Source organism: Phascolarctos cinereus, unplaced genomic scaffold, assembly GCF_003287225.1.
Source record: "Phascolarctos cinereus isolate Bilbo 61053 unplaced genomic scaffold, phaCin_HiC Scaffold_4;HRSCAF=312, whole genome shotgun sequence".
In the NCBI taxonomy this organism is placed as follows: Eukaryota; Metazoa; Chordata; class Mammalia; order Diprotodontia; family Phascolarctidae; genus Phascolarctos; species Phascolarctos cinereus.
Window position 1 is genome coordinate 247,934,080 of NW_027555847.1, and position 23,267 is coordinate 247,957,346.

A 23,267-nucleotide genomic window follows, 5' to 3' on the forward strand; every position below is an offset into this window, starting at 1 on the left:
GCTTAAGTGACCTGCCCAGGGTCACTTAACAGCTAGTAAGTGTTATATGTCTGAGGCCAGATTTGAACTCGGTTTCTCCTGACTCCAGGGCCGGTGCTCTATCCACTGTGCCACCTAGTTGTCCCTTTAATACCTTTTAAGAGGATGAAAGGAGACCAAACAGCACTGCTTCCCATTAGATTGCATGTTGGCTCTGGAGTCAAGAAGACCCGAGTTCAAATCCAACCTCAGATACTTAGTTGCTGTGTAATGCTAGGCAAGTCACTTAATCTCTGCCTGCCTCAGTTTCCTCATCTGTAAAATGGGGGTAATAGCACAAACCTCCCAGGATGGTTGTGAGGATCAAATGAGATATTTGTAAAAGTGCTTTGCAGACCTTAAGGACTATTAAACATGACCACAATCATCCTCTTGGAGCAGACCCTAGGGTAGGAAGAGGTACTGTTGTATGATAAATAGAATACTGGGCTTGGAACCAAGTGTGGAAAGCCTGGGTTCAAATCCTGCCGCAGATAAAGGATGAGAGGGACCTCAAAGGCCATCCCATCCAAAACTCCTTCATTAGACAGATGAAGATACTGAGGTTCAAAGAGGTAAACATCACACAAGTAAAAAGTAGAGATGCTCTCCTCTGACTCCAGAGCCAACTGCTTCACTTAACCTCTCCAAGACTCACTTTCCTTTACTTTTAAATGGTAGCACCTACCTCACGGGGTTGTGAGGATCAAATGAGACAATTACCTGTAAGACCCTTGTCAAACATTAAAGCACTGGGTGGTGAAGTGGATGGAACTCCCGGCCTGGGGTCAGGAAGACCTGAGTGCAAACACAGCTTTATACACTTACTTGCTGTGTGACCCTGGGAAAGTCACCTAACCCTGTTTGCCTCAGTTTCCTCATCTGTAAAATGAACTAGAAAAGAAAATGGCAAACCACTCTAGTATCTTTGCCAAGAAAACCCCAAACGGGTCATGAGGACCCAGAATGAACAACAACAAAAGAGCCTTTTCAAACCTGTTAACAGGTGTCCCAAAAATCTCAGTGCAGTCGTAAGCTCTTATAGCCAAAACTGTCCTTGCCTAATTCCCACCTTCACCCCAGCCTCCTTGGTTCCTCCTCTTCTCAACAGGTGATTAATGAGGGAGAAGAGCCAGAAAACTTCTTCTGGGTGGGCATCGGCGCTCAGAAACCCTACGATGAAGATGCCGACTACATGAAGTACGCTCGACTCTTCAGGTGAGCCTCAGCTTCCCCGACCTCCTCAGTCTCCCTAATTCTTTTCCTTTGTGGGCTCCTCAACCCCTGTCCCTCCGTGGAAGCCCCCTCCCCTCTAACCTTGGAAGCTGGAACCTCAACGCGCTCCCTCTCTGGCGCAGGTGTTCCAATGAGAAAGGTTACTTCTCAGTGTCAGAAAAGTGTTCCGACTTCTGCCAGGATGACTTGGCTGACGATGATATTATGCTGCTGGACAATGGCCAGGAGGTGAGTTCTTCCCTCCCTCCTGGCTCCTTTATTCTGTGGGTCCCACCCCCTGACTCTGCTGTGTATCCTGTCCCCGCTGTGGGCACAGCCAAGCCTGGCGGGGCTGGTGTTAGGGCCTCGCACAGCTGTGGCCCCTTTCTTCCTTAGTCCTTACCACAGTTCTTCCCATTTCATGGATGAGAAAACTGAGGACCAGAGAATGATTTTTCTCACGGTCACACTGGCACATTAGTGGTAGACTTGGGAACGGTGCCCAGATCGTCCTGCTTGTCTCGTGGCATCCCGCTTGCCTTTCCTGTGCCAGGATGCTCCTGATAGGGTGTGTAACGTCAGCTGTCTGTCCTTCTTTACCCCACCTCGCAGGTTTACATGTGGGTGGGAACTCAGACAAGCCAGGTGGAAATCAAGCTGAGTCTGAAGGCCTGTCAGGTAAGTGTCTGCTAACTGCTGGACCATCCATGTAGCTGAAGCCTTCCTGCCTGCTGGCCTCTTCACCTTTCTGTGTCGTGGACAATCCCTTCTCAGAATAATATTTGTAAAGGCTTTTATAAAAGACATAGGATTTACAAAGGAAACCAATTATACTGAAATGTAATTAACAAAATATAAGAAAAAAGTTCTGCCTTTAAGTTAAAGAATCCCTGCTCATTTTATGTAGAAGCAAATCAAAGCCTTGGGAGAGCCAGTTCCTGGCCCATGGTCACACAGCATGTTAGTGGCAGGGCATGGTACTAGAACCCAAGCCGCAACTTTTCTTTCGCTCCCTTCCTTTTATTGGTTTGAGCTGTTCCTCCTTCCTTGGCTTTCCTTGGGCCAACAGCTTAGGGATGATGAAGGTTATCCAGTGCTGATCCCCTTCAGAGCAGGGGAAAAGCTGACCTGTGACGTCAGCCTCTCTGGACCTCCATATATACAATCTAACATCTACCTATAAAATGAAGAGGGACAGCTAGGTGGCGCAGTGGATAGAGCTTGGCCTTGGAGTCAGAAGGACCTGAGTTCAAATCCTGCCTCAGAAACTTGATGCTTAACTAGCTGTGTGACCCTGGGCAAGTCACTTAACCCTGATTGCCTCACCAAAAAAAAAAAACCAAAACCAAAACCAAACAAACAAATGCAAGCTATTTATAAAATGAAGAGGTTGGTTTGATGTCCCAAGGCTCCTGACAGCTTGAAATCTAATGGGATTGAGGCTATCATTTCTCTAACCTCCTCTCTGTCTTCCCCACTGGCAGGTTTATATCCAGCACATGAGGTCCAAAGACCAGGAGCATCCTCGAAAACTCCGACTGGTCCGCAAGGGTAATGAACAACACCCATTCACCCGATGCTTCCATGCCTGGAGCACCTTCAGGAAACCCCCTGCCTAGCCTGGCCCAGAGGACTAGCCCAGGCTCTTCTTGCCCCGGACTCAAGGATGCTACCATCAATACAAGCTCTAAAAGGAGGATTTTCCTGCCTGTGAGAAGAGGATCAGGGGTCCAGGGGTGCTCTAGCAGCCCCTGTTGCTATTGGCCCTCCTGTTTGGGGAGGATGGCTTTCTTCATTCTCATCCATTCCTCTCAGGCTTCTAGGATCTCTCTGTCTGCTTGCACCCCTTTTTCTTTAGCTGTTCTATGGCCAAAGCAGGTGCCTAACGCTGCCCAGGGGAATCTCAGGAGTTCAGGGAGGGAGTGTGGCACGCGACACTGAGGTCTGTCTAGGGGGCAGAGGGGACTGTACGGGGTGAGGGAAGATGGGAGTTTGCCTTCTCCACATCTCATGACCCATTCTGCTCCCCTCTTCCCACTATGACTTATTAGGGCTTTCTGACCTTGTTACCAAGGCTCGTACTTCCCCTTTCCCCATCCCTTGCCTAGGGCCCCCTCACTCTGGACTCACTGCTCCTTCCCCATCAGTCCCAGCAGCACCTGGTGTATTGTATTGTTGTAATAAAAATGGTCCTGGCACTGATAGTGCAGACACACGGAGAAGTGGTTTCTTAGGGGTACGGGAGTAGTGTGTGCTGATGGGGCTGTTTTTACCCATTCTTGATTTCCCGGGGACTTACCTGTCCTCTTTGCTACCTCCATACCCTTCCTTTTTCCTGATGGAAATAGTTGAGTCACTGGGAACTCTCTCTGTGAGAACTGAATGAGGTAGGAGGGCTGTCTGCAGTGAAAAGGGTGCTGGCAGGCGCTAAAGAAAGGAAACTGGCCTCCAGCTAGCTGTGATCACAGTTTCTAGACAGGAATGGTGTGTGGCCTCTTGTCTGGGCCAGGCAAGAGCAGTCCTATGGATAAGTATGTTTGCTCAACCCTGTTGGTGTTCAGTCAGGCAACACGCAGCTGACTCCCAGCTTGTCAGGGTTAAAGGGGAAGTCTGAACCCAGGTCTTCTCAACTTCCCAAGTCCATGTGCTAGACTGCTGGGATCCTATGTCTCAGGACCCCCGTCATGTGGCGCCACCTGAGGTCCTGATCAACTGTTAGAACCAAGGCAGGGAATGAGCTGTGCCAGGCTGTACACACCCAGAGCAGGAAGCAGATGCATTGGCCCTTTAAGATACTAAATGCTTTATTTTCAATATTAAAAACCAGTATTTTTAATACCTAAAACAATGCTAATTAATCTTAACAAAACACCCCTCCCCCCCAAAAAAGATACATTCTACAAGAGAAGCCCCCTACCACCACTTCTCCCCAACCCCCCCCCCCCGGACACAAAATGGGAGCATGGTCAGTCGGCACGTTTGTTGGCCTGGAGAGGGGCTCAGACACACTTATCACACACTCAACAGCAGGAACCACCCATGAGCAAGAATACCAAAATAACTTTAGAAATCTTTTTTGTCCAAGTCCCAGTGAGGCAACCTTGGCTGTTTAAAAAGAAAGAAAAAGAAAGAAAGAAAGAAAGAAATTCTATATGCAAAGGCTCCAGCATTCCTGGCCAGGGACTCACCCTGGGGTGAACTCCTGGGCCTCAAGCTCCCCCTGCCCCAACCTCTCTTAAAGTGGCTTTGCTGAGGCTTAGCCCAGGATGTGAGTGGTTACAGACGCTGGACTGGGAAAGGCTGCCTTATGATTCGTGCCCTACACTGTACCCCAGCAATTGCCCCCATTTTGGCTGGCCTGGCAAGAGGTGGGGATTTCAGGATGACAATGCGGCCCTAGCCTCTGGGTCTCTCCTTAGAAGTAAGGCATTGCCTGTGACACACAGGGAACTGACTCCCTACCTCCCCCCAAATCCCAAGTCCTCCAGGCTTGATAGAATTATTCCCTTTGTTCAGTTCCCTGGGGCAAACACCATAGAAATCATACAGAAATTCCTGGGACGGGCCGCATGATTCTTTCCTCTCGGAGGAGCTACGAACCTACCACCACTGTTCTCTGCCTGGTTTCTCCAAGGAGACATCAACCACTTAGTTAACAGTTAGGAAAAACAAGGCTCTCATGATCTCTGAACTCGTCCCTTCCAGGTGATGTGATCAGGAGCTGGGATAAGTTAGATAAGATTACTGCCACTAGGTTGGATTTGTGCTTCTGGACAAGATGAAAGAGGCCAAGTTCCAACTGGGCCACCCCCGGGGCGAAGAAAAAAATGACTCGTTTGAAACTGGGGGACGGAGGTAGCAGCCTGGTCCTCTAATCCACTTCTGGTAGGTAGGCAGGTGTGAGGCATGACGTCTCCTATGTGACACCAGAACCCCTCAGGCAAGGCATGGGTCTAGCAGGTTGAAAGGGGGCAAGGGGGGCTCCTGAGGAAAGAAGCCTGGAGTTGAGGGAGAGGATCTAGGATGGAGGCAGCAGGGGAGGTGGGGGACTGGGCCCACCACATGGGGTGGAGGCTTCTCTGTAGGAAGATACCATTGTACACAGGTCCTACTATAGCCCACTTCCCTCCAAGGACTTAAGTATGACATGGGGGAGGGGGAGTGGCACACGGGAAGGTGGGAGTGCACGGGGCTCACCCCTACCCCTCTGCCACAGACAGGCTTTCTGGGCGAGCTGAGGTAGCCTAAGCAGGGAAAACAGTAGCCTTGGCTCCCGAGGGAGGCTGTGTTGTATGAAAGTAACAGGGATCAGGGAGTGAGGATTCTATCCCTTCGGTCCATGGGGCAGAAACAGTCTTAGACATGAGAAACATACTCCTAGAAGAACAGAGGGGAAATGGCCAGTGAGGGCCAGGGGGAGGTACATGCAGAGCTCTCTCCTTCCTTGGTTCCTGCCGTCCTCCCCCACCTCTCCCCACCCCTGGGAGAAGATTCTTCTTAGTGTTGTTTTAGGGGACCAGGAGGACAGGCAGGGGTTATGGGGACCCAGGGCACTGCTGCTTCTGCCCTGCCACAGTTAGAAGGTACAAGCCTATGTTACAGGGACAGTATCCAATGGACACAGGGCAGGTGTGCGTGGACTGTTGAGGCCCTGGCTGGGCCGTGGGCTGTGATCCTCATCACTAGGGTCCAAGCTGAGGCACAGGCAACAGCATTTATCCTGAAGGAAGAAACAGGTTGATCCCTCTAGTTGGTTCATATACCACATCCCCCTCCCCTTTTTCCGTTCCAGGGGCTTGCATGGAGGGCCAGTTTTCTCCGTCTACTCATTCCCAGGGAAGGACAGAGATTAACAATAGCTAATGACAGCTAACATTTATATAGTGCTTAATATATGCCAGGCACTGTGCTAAGCACATCACAAATATCTTATTTCATCCTTACAACAATCATGGGAGGCAGGTGCTATTATTATCCCCGTTTATAGATGAGGAAACTGAGGTATACAGAGGTTAAGTGACTTGCCCAGGGTCACACAGCTGGTAAATGTCTAATGGCAAATTAAACTCAGGTCTTCCTGACTACAGGCCCAGCACTCTAACCACTGCCCCACCTAGCTTCCCCTATAAAGGGTGGGGACTCCTGGGGCTCAGAAGTGGCAGGGGGAGGGTCAGGGTGAAAGAAGCCTCAATTCTGCCATGGTCTTTATGGGCTGGATGCCAAGGACATCTTTTTTTTTTTAAGGCAATTGGGGTTAAGTGACTTGCCCAGGGTCACACAGCTAGTAAATGTCAAGTGTTTGGTCTGAGGCCTAATTTGAACTCCGGTCCTCCTGACTTCAGGGCCAGTGCTCTATCCACTGTGCCACCTAGCTGTCCCTCAAGTACATCTTTATGCAGGATTCTATGCATGTTTCTGAATATGGCTTAAATGATGGTCATGGGAGTGAACTTTGACAGCCCCCCACTGTCCTTTGGACTTTGGCATTACCAACAGGAAAAAATTACTGAAGTCACAGCCTAGGGTCTCCAAATTGTAAAGAGCCAACGTTAACTTGTTTGAAAGAAAGGATTCTCTTCTTTCCTCCCTCTGTCTAAAATAACTCACATTTATAGTAGTACTTTCCTCACACAGGTAGTACAAGATTTGGGGTTTGAACTTTGGTCTCCTCACTAACCAGTCTAGCATTCTTACATAGGAGGCACTGGTATAGACTTGGGAGTGTCCCATAACAAACCAAGGATCTATGTTTTAGGAACTGGGAGATCAGGTCCCCGTAAGGAGGGAAGCCCTTACTTGGAACAGGATGGCTGCCTGAATGCCTAGGGTGATGTGGCTGATGGAGCAAGAGGGACCTTACCAACAAGGGACTATGGCAGACAAGTGCCCTTCAGGAGGTCAGGACTTTTCTGAGTCCACCCACCCAAAGGGGTGGAAGAGAAAATAAACTCTTCTGGGAAGAGGGTACAGGGCCTATCTCCCTTGCTGGAGATACTCCCTAAAATAAAGCCACATCCAGGCAGGAAATGAGGTGCAAAGATGTAACTACTTAGGTTCTTTTGTATCTGATTGCCTCTGAACCTTGTATACTGAAGTTTGCAGACTGCCACAACTAGGAGGCTTAGAGATAACAGTCCAATCCTTCTGTTAGGGGGAGTGGAAATCAAGTCCCAGGGGTGAAAATGATTTAATCAGAACCACGCCCCAGAACTCCTGATTCCCAGAGGAATGAGCACCAGGCTCCCTTCCCTCCTATGTCCCACTTAAATCTGGGTCACAACCTATTAAGAAGGGCTCTATCTTCTCCCTGCACACACTCCTGTTTTCCTCTGCTAGAACGCTTCACTTGGTGAGCTGGTGAGAAACCCCAGGTGTGGGCCATCTTTATCATGGGACTATGGCACTTTATTACGGTACAACGGATGGGTCTACCTGACAAGCTGAATGGTGACCCTGGATCCAGAACTTATGGGGATCTTCCTGCCCTGGAATTTAAGGAATCCCGGCAGGCCACAACTGCCACCTTGTGTCTGACAAAGAAAGGTGGGCTGGCTCACTGGGATCATCTCCATTCCCTAACACCTCTTGTTATTCCTTAATGAACCAAAGGCCGGCTCTAACACTTTACAAATACCTCATTTGGTTCTCTCAATCACCCTGAGAGATGGGTGCTTATTATCATCATCCCCATTTTACAGATGAAGAAACCAAGGCAGATAATGATTAAGTGACTTGTTCAGGGTCACACTGCTATTAAATATCTGAGTCTGGATTCAAACTCAGGACTTCCTAGATCCAGGTCCAGTGCACTGCTAGCTGTCTCTATTGTGACAATTATTCTGGAGAAGCCAGAATAATTCTTGATTCACCAGGCTGGTATGTTCTGCCTCCTTAAATCGTCACAGAGATAACTTATCTGCCTGCATAGCATAACCTCCCTACAACAGAAGGTAAACTCCTTGAAGGAAGGGATTATTTTTCATTTTTGTTTTTGTGTTATTTCCCCAGTGCCTAATACTGTGTAGTTAAAAATAACAATAAACACTGACACAGCGATTTTAAGATTTACAAAGTGCTCTGAAGTTTATAAAGGTGCTTTTATATAAGTTATCTCATTTGATTGTAGATAACACAATCTACAATTGCTTAACCAATGAAGTTTGAATGGGATTGGCCAGACATCAGTGACAATAGCATTTATGATTTTATGATTAAAGGCTGGGGTGGGTGGGTAGAGGAGGGGGCTTGGAAGCCAGCCACACAGCCACCAGGACTAGCTTCAAATTCTGGATTTTCCCACTTACTACCTGTCAGTTCCTGGGTAAGTCATTTAGCCTTTATGGGCCTTCAGTTTCATCATTTATAAAATGATGAGCATTTTCCCTTCTGGTTCGGGTCCCAGCTCTAGCCCTCTCCTCATTTTCCAGGCCTATGCCTCATTCCATGACACATACTCTTCCATTTGCTCTGACTGTTCCCCATACTTGGAAAGCTCTCCCTCCTCTGCTGTGACTACTGACCTCCCGGGCTTCCTTTAAGTCCCAACTAAAATCTCACCTTCCACAGGAAAACTCTCCAAACCTCTCTTCATTCTAAGTGCCTTCCCTCTATTAATTACTTCCTATTTATCCTATATATATATAACTTACTTTGTAAATATTTGCTCACATATCGTTTCTTCTGTTAGACTGTAAGCTCCCTGAAGGCAGGGACTGTCTTTTACCTCTTTTTGTATCCCCGGCACTTTGCTCTATGCCTGGTACATAGGAGGCACTTAATAAATGTTTATTGATTAATTGACTGATTAACTCTATTTTGATATGAGACTTTAGACAAGTGATTTAACATTACTGGGCCTCTGGTAAAGGGATGATATTGAACTGTGTGACTTCTAAGGTCTTGAGCTCAGTTCTAAAAGTCTATGATTCTAAGACTATCACTTTAAAGCTCAAAGATTCTTAGGATTCTTCTCCCCCAGGTCTCTCAGCATGCAGCCTACATAGGATGCAAATACAGATCCGCAGACTCAGCAACTCAATTTTTCCCTTCCTAAATCTCCTTTCCCTCCAGGCCTAGACAACAGTCCTCCAGTAACCAAGCTCCCCCTCACCTTATTTGATCAGGATTCCTGGAGATCGGGCGTCATCCTCTGCTATATTTCTCAAATTTTTCTCTGCTTCCTCTGAAGAGCTAGAGAGAGTGGTTGAGGAAAGAGACTCATAAGACCAAGAAAGACCCCCATCCCCACCCCCCAGCTCCTATTTCTCAAGAACACATGTCTCAATACACCAGGCCACATAACATACGGCCCTTAAGCCACTTGTGGCCCACCAAAGGATTTCAGGCAGCCCACGAAAAATGTAGAGGATGCAAAAGAAAGTAAAGATGTAACAGTGCTTTGTCCATGCCCTGCTTAACCCTCCTTCCACTAGTCACTATGATGCCTGTCATGTAACTTGGAGGGTGGGTTGCCACCGTGCATTTCTGTTTGTCACATGAGCCTTGGCAGCAAATGTCGTCTGTCTCCAAAAAAACCTATCTGTGGCCTGAAGAAGTTTAGCCTATTTTAATTTTGGCCCCTACCTAATGCCAAGTTGTGCAGGTCTGCAATACACCATGGAGAGGGATGAGGCCATTGGGCATGGGGTGAGATGGGAAAGGACATTCAGGATCAAGGGAGCCCCATCCTCTTCATCACCACCCCAGAGGCTTGGAAGAGTGAGGCTAAGAGGTCCAGCTTTATCTTCTTCCTTCTCTGCCCATTCCTGATTCTGACCTCACTCTGACTTTATTTCCCTACCTGCCTAACAGCTGCCCCCACCTCGGGGACACAGTGCTATTTCCCAAAGTCTTCTCTCTCCCACCATCCCATTTGATTCTCTCACACGAAGCCTGAGAAGTATGTAAAGCAGGAATTCACATTTTCACTTTACATCAGAACAGGGATATAACTCGCCTAAAGTCCTATCTAGTTAGGAGCAGAGACAGAATACAACACAGGGCACTTTTGTGAGGCAGCTAGGTGGCCCACTGGATAGACCGCTGTGCCTGGAGTCAAGAAGACCTGAGTTCAGATCAGACATTTAGTAGTGACCCTGGGCAAGTCACTTAAACCCCCTGTGCCTCAGTTTCCTCATCTGTAAAGTGGGATAATAATAGTACCTATCTCACAGGGATTTTGGTGAGGGTCAAATGAGTTGACATACATAAAGTGCTTTTTCTAGGAACAGCAGGGATGGGTTGAAGCTGGGAGGGAGGGGTAGCAGTTTTCCTTGTGGGCAATTGTCCTTTTACTTCCCCAAGGGAAATTTTTTTTTGAGATAAACCACTGAGAACAATCTGGGCACCCACTGAACTCTCAGAGATCTGGGTTTCTAAGGCCAACGTTAGGTCAGCTTTGGTATGAAGATGAAAGGTCTGGTCGGCAAGGCCAAGGTTGGCCAAGAGTAGGTTAGTACTTCCCTGTTGCCGGCCAAGGGAAATGGGCCTCCTCCTGTCCTCACCTCAAGAAATCCTTCACTTCTTCCACGGTGATATCAGCTGTGCTGTCCAGTGTGGTGTCTGTGCTGTTGGGAGAGTCTATGGATGCAGGGGAGAGGGCAGCCTGGGAATGCTCTGGGGTACCTTGGTAGAAAAGAATGGAGTAGTTAGGCCTGGGATGTGCCGCATTACCCTGGGGCTTCCTAGCACCAGGTAGTCAGCACCAGGGCTCTAAAGGGGGCCAAGAATATGACCCTCCCTACTCCCTCTTTTCTTCACCCACAGCCCCACTTCACAGTCCTGAGTTATGAAAACTTGTCACACAGAAAGTGGAGCTAAATGCCTAAAGAGATTAAACCCCTGTACAGGGTCCCCAGGAAACATGTAGGGGAGGGGAAAGATACGGCAAGCCAAGGGAGAGAACCCAAAGCCATAGCAAAGATGGGATGTGGAGCCACTGGGCTGGAGCAACCCACTTGTCCATCTGCCCACAGGTCCACCTCCTCCAAGGCTTTGGCAGGTAGGGGTCTGTCTGTCTGCGATTCTGTATTGGCTATTAAGCCAATGGGGCATGGCTCTGGGGGCATATTTCTACCCTCTACTAGACCCAAGCCTGCTGTGAAGGGCCACCCCTTCTACTCTAGAGCTTAGGTGCATCTCTTCTAGGGATTTTCTGGATCCATAAGGTCCTAAGGACCCTACTCCTCTCTGTAAGGAGTGCAGAGGGCATCTAGGCACAGCATTGTTTCAGTTCCTGGGCCACTGCTCTGGTGAAGCCCTCACTAGCCCCCTGGTACTGATACCAGGTGGAATACAGGTGGATACAGAACAGGTGGAAAATGTGGCCTCTCTCATTGCTTCCTGCACACCGCCTCACATTTATACATAATCACATACTGCATACAATGTGTATACACGTATACACTGACTGTTCATCCTCCCCTCCCACTAACATATCTCTTCTGCTCTCTTATCTAAGAATAGTCCACAGAAAGTTTTTTAAAAAATGAGTTCTAAAAGGCCTTTAGCGATCATCTGGTCCAACCCTCTCAATCTATTTAAGCAGATGAAGAGACTAAAAGAGAAGTGGTCCACATGTATAAGTATGCACACATTGTACAGGCATCGACACAGAAAGTTAGTGGGGCTAAAACCCAGGCCTCCCAGTTCTCAGTTTCTGGCCCTGACCTGTAAAGGGCTAGGTCGAATCCCACTCCTTCCTGGAGACTATTTCAGCCACACTGATTGATCTCTCCCAAATTCATGAAACCACTACTTCCACTTTTACCAAGTCCACTTCCAGCCCTTCTTCCTCTTCCCCCACACCCCTCATCTCCCTTCCCCTCCAAGACTTGTTCACTTACCAGCTCCATCCACGAAGGAATGGTTCCCCTCAGACCCCGGCAGCACGTGGGTACCATTGGCCTGGCTCAGCTTGGGCGATCCTTTGTAATCATTGCTGGAAAAGAAGGGAAAAAAGGTGTGATGGGGGAGATGGAAATGTCTGTGAAGGGAGAGAAGGAGGAATGTTTCTTTGGAAGAGGGCCACTAGACTGTGCAAGCAGGGGTAAGAGGAAGGAACATGGGCAGCTAGAAAAATCTGGCCCCTGGTCACTTTGATGGGGAGAGACTATTCATAAGGTCCCATGTAAAGCCTTGACATCTGGTTTCCAAACAAAGTGCCAGGCAAGGACAAGTTTTCATGACCTAGCAGTGTGTAAGTCTTAGCAATCCTGCCGTGGTACAGAACCCTTTTCCTTGCAAGGCTGGCACATCTAGGCACCAAGTACATCTGGATTCCAAAGGATTCTTTCACTTGCCCATGACCATCAAGCTCTCACGCCTGCCCCCAAGCTGCCAGCTGGGGTCTCCTGGCACCCAGTACTACCAGGGGCCACTTGGAAAACGTCAGCCTGAGGAGGGCATTGGCATAGAATCTTTTGAGTCACAACTGCCTGGAGAGGCTTAGGACAGGGCCCTAAGGAGATGTAGAATCTTTTCCAAGGGACAGGGGCAGTAGTGGGCATCTCTGGAGCCTCTGCCTGCCAGGAGGTGACAGTACACATGACCCCTCCTCACTGTACATCAGGCCCTGGGCAGGATGAGTCTTCTCCCCCACCCCACCCCTACCTCCAGCACTCTGCCCACCCCTGGCACCTGACACAGGTGGTATCATGAGGTCGGATGAAATCTAGGGAGCACAAGGGTTCCGTGATATTCCTGGCACTCAGGGAAAAACGCTCAAACTCCGATGGGGAGATCAAGTAGAACCCTGTTGGGAGGGATGAGGAGGAGAAATGTGAGCAACTTCCCACTTAGCCAATGCCTACCCCCCACACACACCCTAGGGGACGTAAAGTCCCCTTTAATACATCAGGTCACACTAAACAAAACAAATACTTCTCCAGCTAGTTTTCAGCCTTGTTCCTGTCTCCTGTTCCCCCCACTCATTCCTGTCTCCTCACTTTTTTTCTCACTGTTTCCCTTTCCCTGGGAGCCTCTCCTCCACCCTCCATCCCACCTCCCTGGCACTGAATGAATATTACCTCCTGCAGGAAGGATTCCCAAGCTGCCCTGCTGGCCAGAGACCTCCTCCCTCTTCTGACCTCCTACCGCACTTAGAGGCTGTACCATAAAGTTTGGCCCTTGGTGTTCTCCTGTTGTTTCATAGGCCTGAATCCTATCTCTTAAGAAAGTCGTCTTCTCACAGTAGTCACTGACTATAGTAATCTATTATTTGATAAACCCAAAGACCCCAGCTTCTGGGATAAGAACCCACTCTTCGAAATAAACTGCTGGGAAAACTGGAAAAGAGTATGGCAGAAACTAGGCGTAGACCCAAATCTCACACCATATACCAAAATAAAGTCAAAATGGGTTCAGGACTTAGATATAAAGGCTGATACCATAAGTAAACTGGGAGAACAAGGAATAGTTTACCTATCAGATCTATGGAGAACAGAAGAATTCATGACCAAACAGGAGATAGAGAACATTATGAAAAGCAAAATGGATCATTTTGATGACATTAAATTGAAAAGTTTTTGCACAAACAAAGCCAATGCAACTAAGATTAGAAGGAAGGTAGAAAATTGGGAAAGAATTTTTACAACCAGTCTTTCTGATAAAGGCCTCATTTCTAAAATATATAGAGAATTAAGATAAATTTATAAGAACACAAGCCATTCCCCAATTGATAAATGGTCAAAGGATATGAACAGACAGTTCTCAGATGAAGAAATTAAAGCCATCTATAGTCATATGAAAAAATGCTCTAAATCGTTATTGATTAGAGAAATGCAAATCAAAACAACTCTGAGGTACCACATCACACCTATCAGATTGGCCAACATGACAAAACAGGAAAATGATAAATGTTGGAGAAGATGTGGGAAAATTGGAACACTAATACATTGTTGGTGGAGTTGTGAAATGATCCAACCATTTTGGAGAACAATTTGGAACTATGCCCAAAGGGCTACAAAAATGTGCATACCCTTTGATCCAGCAATAGCACTTCTAGGGCTATATCCCAAAGAGATCAAACAAATGGGAAAAGGACCCACATGTACAAAAATATTCATAGCAGCTCTTTTTGTGGTGGCAAAGAATTGGAAATTGAGAGGATGCCCATCAATTGGGGAATGGCTGAGCAAGTTGTGGTATATGAATGTAATGGAATACTATTGTGCTATAAGAAATGATGAACAGGCTGACTTCAGAAAAACCTGGAAAGACTTATATGGTCTGATGCTGAGTGAAGTGAGCAGAACCAAGAGACTTTGTACACAATAACAGCCACGTTATGCATGACTAAGATTGTTAAACTGAACCTTTCTCAGCATTACGAGGATCTAAGACATCTCCAGAGGCCTCGGGATGGAAAATGCTGTCCACATCCAAAGAAAGAATACTGGAAGTCGAATCGCTATCACTTATTTTTACCTTCTGTTGAGTTTTGTTTCATCTTTCTGATGGTTCCTCCTATTGGTTTTAATTTTTACTTACAACTTCACTAATGTGAAAATATGTTTAATGGGTATGTAAATGTAAAGCCTATATCAGATTGTGCGCCGTCTTGGGGAGGGCGGGGGGGAGGAAAAGGGAGAAAAATTTTCAACTCAAAAAGCATATGGAAAAAAAAATAATAATAAATAAAGAAAAAAGAAAGAAAAAAAAGTCATCTTCTGTATTAGCAAATAGGGCCCAATATTTATTTGTTAACTGAGTCTCAAGTAGGGCAGCTAGGGGGCACAGTGGACAGAACACTGGGCCTGGAGTTAGGAAGACTCATCTTGCAGAGTTCAAATCCAGCCTCAGACACTTACTAGCTGGGTGACCCTGGGCAAGTCATTTAACCCTATTTGCCTCAGTTTCCTCATCTGTCAAATGAGCTGGAGAAGGAAATGGCAAACCACTCTAGTATCTTTGCCAAGAAAATTTCAAATGGGGTTACAAAGAGTCAAATATGACTGAAAAAAATGACTGAAATGAGTCAAGTGCCTGTTCCCCAAGAAAGCCAACCAGGAGTAGGGAACCTATGGCCTCGAGGCCACATGTGGTCTTCTAGTCCTCAAGACCACAGTTTCCCCACTCCTGGCCTAAATAAGCAACCCAACTTGGCCTGATTAATTTTTATTCAGGGTTAAGTAGAATCAGGGCTAATCATCCCCTCTGCCCCTTCTCAGACCCTCACTCCCACCCCCAGTTCCCTATAGTTAGCTGGAGACATTAAGAAAGAGAGAGAGAGAAAGAAAGTGATTTAGAAAAGGAGACCTAAAGTCAGGAAGACCCAAGTTGAAATCCAGCCTCAGGCACTTAAGAGCTGTGTAAAACTGGAGAAGTCAGTTAAAATCTCTGATTGTCTTAGTTTTCTCCCCATTGGTGAAAAGGGATCAGCACTTACCTCCCAAGGCTATTATGAGGATAAAATGAGATATCTGTAAAGCACTTTGCAAACCTCAAGTGTTATAGACATGCTAGCTATTTAGAGGCAGCTAGGTGGTGCTGTGGGGCAGCTAGATGGCTGGGTGGAGAGAGTACTCAGCCAGGACTGAGAAGACCCAAGTTCAAATTTGCCCTTAGATACTGTGGGACCCTGGGCAAGTCACTTAACTTCTGGAGAAGGAAATGGCAAACAATGCCAGTATCTTTGCCAAGAAAACTCCACGGGGTCACAAAAAGAAGGATACAACTGAACAACAAGGTGGTGCTGTGGATAGGGGCTGGCCTTTCAGTCAGTAGGACCTGCATTCAAATCTAGCCTCAAACACTTACTAACTGTGCGACTAACTGTGTCGAACGGTTTTCACACTTGTAAAATGAGATTAATAATAGCTCGGAATTAGGATTTCCCCCCTCCCGAGGTTGTAGTGAGGATAAAAATGAGGTAAGATTCATTTTTTAAAAGCCTCTTTTTAAAAATAAGCTTAAAATTAAAAATAAAATAATTTAAAAAATTTAAAACCTATATATTTAAAAATCTATTAATGCTAGCTATTATTATTTTTTTTGGCTGAATGCAACTTTATTAATTTACTTTGATTTATCAATAATCATTTCCACAAGCTTTTGAGTTTTAAATTTTTCTTCCCTTCTCTCACCCCACCTCCCTCCCCAAGACAGCATGCAATCTGATATAGGCTATACACACACATTCGTATTAAACCTATTTTCACATTTAGCTATTATTATTTTAATGCTAGCTGTTATTATTAGTGACTTGCCCAAAGTCACAAGGCATAGTTGGGGAAAGAGCTATGAAAATTCTAAACCTGCTTCACTATTGGGAAGACAAGGCCTTATTTCTATAGCCTCACACCACTGGAGAAACTCTTGCCTGCACCTCCTCTTGAGATGCCTAGAAGATACGCCATTTTTATCTGCTGAATTCCTTCCAAGCCTAAAAAAGCCCAAGTCAAATGATCTACTCTCCATTCCACACCTCACACAGCACCTTTTCCGGAGAGAGCTATTGATGGTTTAGAGCTCTTCCTTTGCAAACTCACATCCTTTGACGATTAATTAACTGGAGAACAGGTCTCACTCTTGTAAATTTGAAGCAATTCTTTATATATCCTGGAAATGAGACTATTCCCAGTTAACCTGCTTCCTTTCTAATTTTAGCTACATTGGTTTTGTTCAGCATGGCACTATTTTTCCACCTGATGTATGTTATTTTACAATAATTATTTACAAATGTGTCTTCTTCCCCCATCAGAGGTATGCCTCACGTGGGCGGATACTAGCTTATATAATCCTATTATTTTTCTCACCGACCAGCACAAAGCTGTGTTAGCTACTTCTTGGCTCAAGTTGGGGGCCTGATGCCCCAGGCTAAGGACTTAGGGCTGGGACTACAAGACAGAAGGAAAGTGTGGGACTCGTGGAGCGTGGAAGCAGAGTTACCCAGAAGGGACAGCCAGCAGCTTATGCTGTGCCTGTCTGGTGGGCCTGGGGCTGCTAGTGCACAAAGAGCCAGGACCCTCTAAATCCATCACTGCCAGGAAGGCAATTGAGCAACCCCAGAAAATCCACCTCTTCAGAACCTTGCAGTTCTTTTGCCTTGCAATTTGACTACAGGCAACATAGTGTTGTAGAAGAACCCTGTACCTTCACAGAATGTTTACAAGATACTTCCATTACAACAATCCTGTGATGAAGTATTAGTATTTTTACTTTGTGGTTGCATCACTTCAGTTGTGTCTCACTCTTTGTGACCCCATTTGGGGTTTTCTTGGCAAAGATACTGAGTGGTTTGCCATTTCCTTCTCTAGCTCATTTGACAGATGAGGAAACTGAGGCAAACAGGTTTAGGTGATTTGCCCAGGGTCACCCAGCTAGTAAGTGTCTGAGGCCCAATTTGAACTCAGGTCTTAATGATTCCAGGCCCAGCGCTCTGTCCATTACACCATCTAGCCAAGTATTTTTATTCCCATTTCACAGATGAGGGAGGAATCAGAGGTACAAAGAGCACAAGTGATTTCTGACCACTTCAATAAGAATTTTTTACTGAGCACCTATTAACATTCTAGACATTCAGTTAGGGGCTGGGGAAATGGAAGACAAAGACGAAATTGTCCCTTGCCTTCAGGAGGCTTATAACTGTCATATAGTTATCTGGATGGAGCAGGACCTTGAAGCCAGCTTTTCTCACTATAATGCCCAGGCTCCCTCTGCTGTACCGAAGTGCCTCCCTAGTCCATTGCTATGGTCCACTGCTAGGGATTTGGGGTGCTAGGCTGAAGCCGGGGTGGTCATCCTTGTTGGCCTTTTCTGTACCACCAGAGGAAGAGGAAGAAACTCTTTAACGAGGTCATTCAGGAATCAAGATTGTCAGAATTTGAAGGGGTCTTGGCAATTACAGAGACCAACTCCATTTTTCGGAAAAATAAATTGAGGCTCAGAGAGCAAGAGTGGCCTGACCACAGTCACATAATAAGTACCATAACATCCAGGGCTAGAATGTCAACCAACGTTACCTTGGCTACTCTCCATAAGCTGACCCAAACCCCCAAAACAGGAGGCCACTAGAATGCTACTGGGCACCTGCAATGGTTCATTACTCATAAGGAAAAAGGCAGACACACACACACACACACACACACACACACACACACACACAAAATGGTACTGAAAGAAATACCTGACATGAAGCCCACTCCTTAGAGAGCCACGAAAGTCCTAATAAACTTCTAATCTCATTAGACCCACACCCATTATACTACCACAAAGGAGCTAGCATACACATTTTCTGCCATGACACCTCTGGGAGCCAGGTCATGACCCCACCTAGTCTCAAAGCTTAGTGAAAATCTCCCTCTTTGCTGACCTCTTGTTCTGACTCCTTCTTTTAAGCATTCCAAAGGTCCAAGTACTTCCATGAGCTTGTACTCTCTTTCTCCACCTCTGGACTTTCTATCCACATGCTGAGAGATTTTTCTGGACTTCTCTGACCCATTCAAAATACAGATCATTACAAATGCAAATATAAAATCATTTTGTCACAGTGGGATGGGGTAGAGGAAGAAATGGGAGGGTGCCATAGGGCCCTATTCTCTCTGCTTGAGTGAAGCCACCCCACCACCCAACAACCAAAGAGCTTCTTTGGGCTGAGAAGGGTAGACAACAAAAACACACCTGACTGAGAGAGATCTAAATAAGCCCTGATTTTTTAAATGGGCCAACCCAGTGACCCAAGCAAGGTCTGGCTGATGCATAGGTGAAATAGATAGCTCCCATAGGATGTGAATCAAGCAGCCCCCTTGGCCAAAATATGTCTCCTTTATTGCCTAGTAAAGTGCTTCAAAGTCTACATTCGCATACAGTTATCCCTTCCACATCTCAACTTTCTCCATCACAGGGTTTTGATATATTGTGGGTCAGCATAAGAAATTAAACAGGAACTTTTTGGGAGTTTTGCGGAAGCCACAGATGACATGCAAAGGCCAGCAGATGACGCAGATCCTACAACCAAACACTTAGTCCAAATTTTACAATAAGGTACTATAAACACCTCGTGAAAGAGAAAGACAAATTCAGAATTCTCTGGTATAAAAGGAGGGCCAAAAAATCATACATGGATTTTCTAGATCTCAGGGGCGCCTCACCACTAACCCCAGGGATGTGGAAGTGATAACTGTACACATCTTCTAAGAGTCCTGCGCTAAAATGTATATAAGGAACACCTTGAACCCTTGTCCGCTGATATTTTATCAGTGATTGGTTGACAGGCATCCAAGAGCAAGGCCTTCTGTGAACAGAGCACAGGCTAGATACCCCGAGAGAGAAGAAAAAGCGTCAAAGAGAAACTTTGTCACGGGATGCCTGGGAGGCAGATTCCCTCCCCACCCTCTAATGGAGAAGATCCCACTTCCCCCCCACCCCCAACCCCCTTCACTCACCTTGCCCATATTTTGTGAAGACACAGGAAGCAATGCCGCTTATGTCCTCCTTACGAATGCAGTCATAGTGCACCTGGGGCCGAAGGGACGGCACGGCGAAGACGTGGATGTCGCCAAGGTTGGTGAGGCAGGCCAGGCAGTTCTCTGTGTAGTCCTCAAAGGCCACGCTGGTGAAGGTGACCAGAGCCACCTTCCTTACCCGGCAGCCCTCATGGGCTGTGAGCTTGAACTTGGTCTTGGCACTGACCTTGGGTAACGTAAACACCTTGGGGGGAGGAGGAGAGGAAGGAAGCCAACAGGGGTCATGAGGGGAGCTGGCCTATCCTCCTGATTCCCAGAGCAGCTAGTAAGCTAAACTGCCCAGAGCTAGCATAGCAGGGGTAAACTGGGCGAAGGGGATGAGGCTAAGGCAAGAGGGATGAGATCTGACTAAACGCCAGGCCTCATGCAAGGCACAAAATGGACATCGAGCCAATGGAACATGAGCCCCAATCCTGCTGGGGACAGATGTCCTCATCTCTTAGGAGCTTTGGAGACTAGGCTGAAGCCTCACTGGTCATCCTTGTTGGCCATATCTGTGCCAACAGAAGGGGAAGAAGGACCCCTGAACAAGGTTACTTTGAAATCTAAAGACTCTTAGAATTTAAAGGTAAATGGTCATATAAATTGACCACTTCATTTTATAGAGGAAGAAACAGGCTCAGAGCGGGTGACTTGGCCATCACATAATGAACAGAACCAGCGATACAATCCAGCTGACTCCCCAGGCTAGCGCTCTTCCCATTACACAACACTAGAGGTGAAGTCTCTGTCAACTCAACAAGTCTACAGCTGAGGCCTACTGTGCACTTAGTCTAAGTATGAAGGGACATAGCAGACAGAACCAATCTCTAAGCAGGAAATCAAGTGAGACATGCATAATTGATGTTATACTGCTTGCCTTCCTAAAGGATGGGGGACAGGAGGGAGGGAGAGAATTTGTAACTCAAAATTTTTTTAAAAAATATTAAAAAATTGTTTTAATGTGATTGGGAAATATTTAGTGAAATAAATAAAAACACTAAAAAAAAAATCAAGTGAGAGACTGAAAGTGTGCCTGGAACATAATAAGTGCCTAATTAATACATGCTTGTGGACCAACTGATCTCCTGACAGGGAGGGGATGAATTGAAGGTGCAGAATGACACCTGCACTTTCAGACATGGCCAATCTGGGAATCTGTTTTTGCTTCACTATGCACAATTATTATAAGGGTTTTGTCTCTCTTTTAAACTGGGGGCTGAAAGGGGATGGGGAGAATGGGAATAGAAAATCAATGCTTGTTAATTAAAAAATAAAAAGTCAATTAAAAAAAGAAATCAGGGTGGAAGGAGATGAGGTCAAACTTGGGGAGGGCCTTCAATGCCAGGCAGAAGGGCCGAAATTTGATCTGAGGGGCAGTGATGTTCTTAAAGCCAACAGAGTGAGTTTGGAGAGGATTGATGGAAAGGAGGTGGTAGTATAGGTTCTTGGGAAGATGTTCTTTAAGGGTGGGCTTATCCATGGCTCAGTCCCAGCCCCATGGTCTCTCTTACCTTGAACTGTTCCTCAGAAGAGATAAGCACAGAGTGGCTTCCCTGCATGTCGGGGGCCTTGGCCAGGTCTCGGGACACTTCATAGGGCTCAGGCAGGGGACTTCCCCGCCCATCCAGCACAGCGATGGAGACCACGGGGGCCCGGTGCATCAACTGTACCTCCTTGCCCAGGACTGCCTCCACTGCTCGCTCAGAGAACTTCTCCTGGGACGGTACTTCCAGGGCATAAGCAAACACCGACCCTGAGTTGGTGCCCGCCCACATGGTAGGGCCATGGTGAGTGGCTATGCAGGGGAAAACACAACGGGAGGGGGAGAAAGAGAGACCCAAATTCACCAAGTGCTCTACTCTCCAAACCCCAGTTAAGTTACAGCCAAGGACAATCATGATATTAATACATTCTTTACATTTATCTAGTACTTTACGCTTTCCAAAGGACTTTCCCTGAAATTTATAACCGGGGCAGATTTCAGAAAAACCTGGAAAGGCTTACATGAACTAATGCAAAGTGAAGTAAACAGAACCAGAAGAACATTGTAACATAATAACAGCAACACTGTGCCATGATAAATTATGAATAACTTAGCTCTTCTTAGCAATACAATGATCCAAGACAATTCCAAAGGACTTGTGATGGAAAATACTATCCATGTCCGGAGAAAAGAACTGATATAATCTGAATGCGAATCGAAGTATACTATTTTCACTTTTTTTTTTCATAATTTTTTCCTTTTGGTCTATTTCTTCTCTCACAGTGTTTACATGATTACACATATATAACCTATATCAAATTGGTTACTGTTTTAGGGAGAAGGGGAGGGAGAAAATTTGGAACTCAAAATTTTTAAAAATGAATGCTAAAATTGCCTTTACAGGTAATTGGAAAAAATAAAATACTATTTTTTTAAAAAAGGAAAATTATAACTGGTTATTGAGAGGTAGGAAGGGTAATTATAGAGAAGATTAGAACCCATGTGTCCCCACTGCTGGTCCTCTGCTTCTTCCACAGATGCACACTGTCTCTGAGTGTAGGGCCAGCAACTGAGCAGAGATCGGAGACATAGACTTGGGGAGTTTCCTTCTCTGCTACCTCCTTCCACGGTCCACACTAGCCTTACCATCTCGGAGGAAAGTGTCGGCAAAGTAGAGACAGCGCACCACGCCTGAGAGCGAGTCATCTGCCGATCGGGGCTCAATCCGCCGCTGCACAGGTGTCATCTCCACATCGTGAGGGCAGGCCTGCTCGGCCAGCTGGGCATTGGCTTCCTGCACCTAGCCAGGAGGGGACATGAGGATGAAGTTCCAGCTTCCATGAGCAGGCCAAGCAAGCAGCACATATATCTATCTTGATAGATATCCTTTTTTAATTTTCTTTTGAGAAAGATATTCTTTAGAGCCTTGGTACAGTGCCTGGCACTTAGTAGGCACTTAATCAATGCTGACTGACTACCTGGCTCCCACCCAGCAAGGCTCCATTTAATCCCTCAGGAGAGGCATATACCTTCTCAGTTAGAGCTTTCTCTCCCCAAAAGCAATATTTCGCCAGCTCACAAAACATTTACCACCAAATATTTGTTTCTTTTTGTTTGTTTTTTATTTTTTATTATTTTTAAATTTTTTGTTTTTTTTTTCAAATACTTGTTTCTTAAAAATTATAAAGTAACAATACACAAACTCTGACTCTTCCTTCTCTCTGCATCTCACTCTTCTCAGCTCCCAACCTCCCACCCCCTGGAGCTCCTAAAGGGTTGCAATCATCACTGGGGTCTGGGGACGGAACTATACATATACTAAATAGCATTCCTCAGACCCACAACCCAATTGCCCCCATTAGTCTGTGGCCAATGCTTGAAATTCCAAGAGATTAATTTCTCTGCTTTCTCCAGTCTCCTCTTTTACAATTAAAAATTCCCCTGGTAAGGGTAAGTCAGGCCCAAGCACATCACTGTGAATGAATGGGACACTGAGGGTGGCAGAATCCCTTGCATTTGAGGGCTATAACTGTCTCATCTTGAGATAAGGAAACTGAAGGTCACAGGGGAGACTTACTCATGATCATGTCCTGAGCCTGGCACAG

At 46.3% G+C, this 23,267-nt stretch overlaps 2 protein-coding genes across 2 annotated transcripts in view; one reads left to right on the forward strand and one right to left on the reverse strand.

The window, feature by feature from the left end:
• Positions 1-3,446, forward strand: part of FLII (FLII actin remodeling protein) — a 44,040-nt gene extending 40,594 nt beyond the window's left edge. The window contains exons 27-30 of the mRNA XM_020967401.2: positions 1,130-1,236; positions 1,377-1,482; positions 1,846-1,911; positions 2,718-3,446. Of these exons, the coding sequence (XP_020823060.1) occupies positions 1,130-1,236; positions 1,377-1,482; positions 1,846-1,911; positions 2,718-2,852 (414 nt within the window). The 3' untranslated portion in view covers positions 2,853-3,446. The remainder of the gene's footprint in view (positions 1-1,129; positions 1,237-1,376; positions 1,483-1,845; positions 1,912-2,717) is intronic.
• A 726-nt stretch (positions 3,447-4,172) lies between these two features.
• Positions 4,173-23,267, reverse strand: part of LLGL1 (LLGL scribble cell polarity complex component 1) — a 100,232-nt gene continuing 81,137 nt past the window's right edge. The window contains 8 exon segments of the mRNA XM_020967402.2: positions 4,173-5,953; positions 9,344-9,423; positions 10,737-10,857; positions 12,078-12,172; positions 12,871-12,985; positions 19,617-19,881; positions 21,191-21,474; positions 22,309-22,462. Of these exon segments, the coding sequence (XP_020823061.1) occupies positions 9,345-9,423; positions 10,737-10,857; positions 12,078-12,172; positions 12,871-12,985; positions 19,617-19,881; positions 21,191-21,474; positions 22,309-22,462 (1,113 nt within the window). The 3' untranslated portion in view covers positions 4,173-5,953; position 9,344.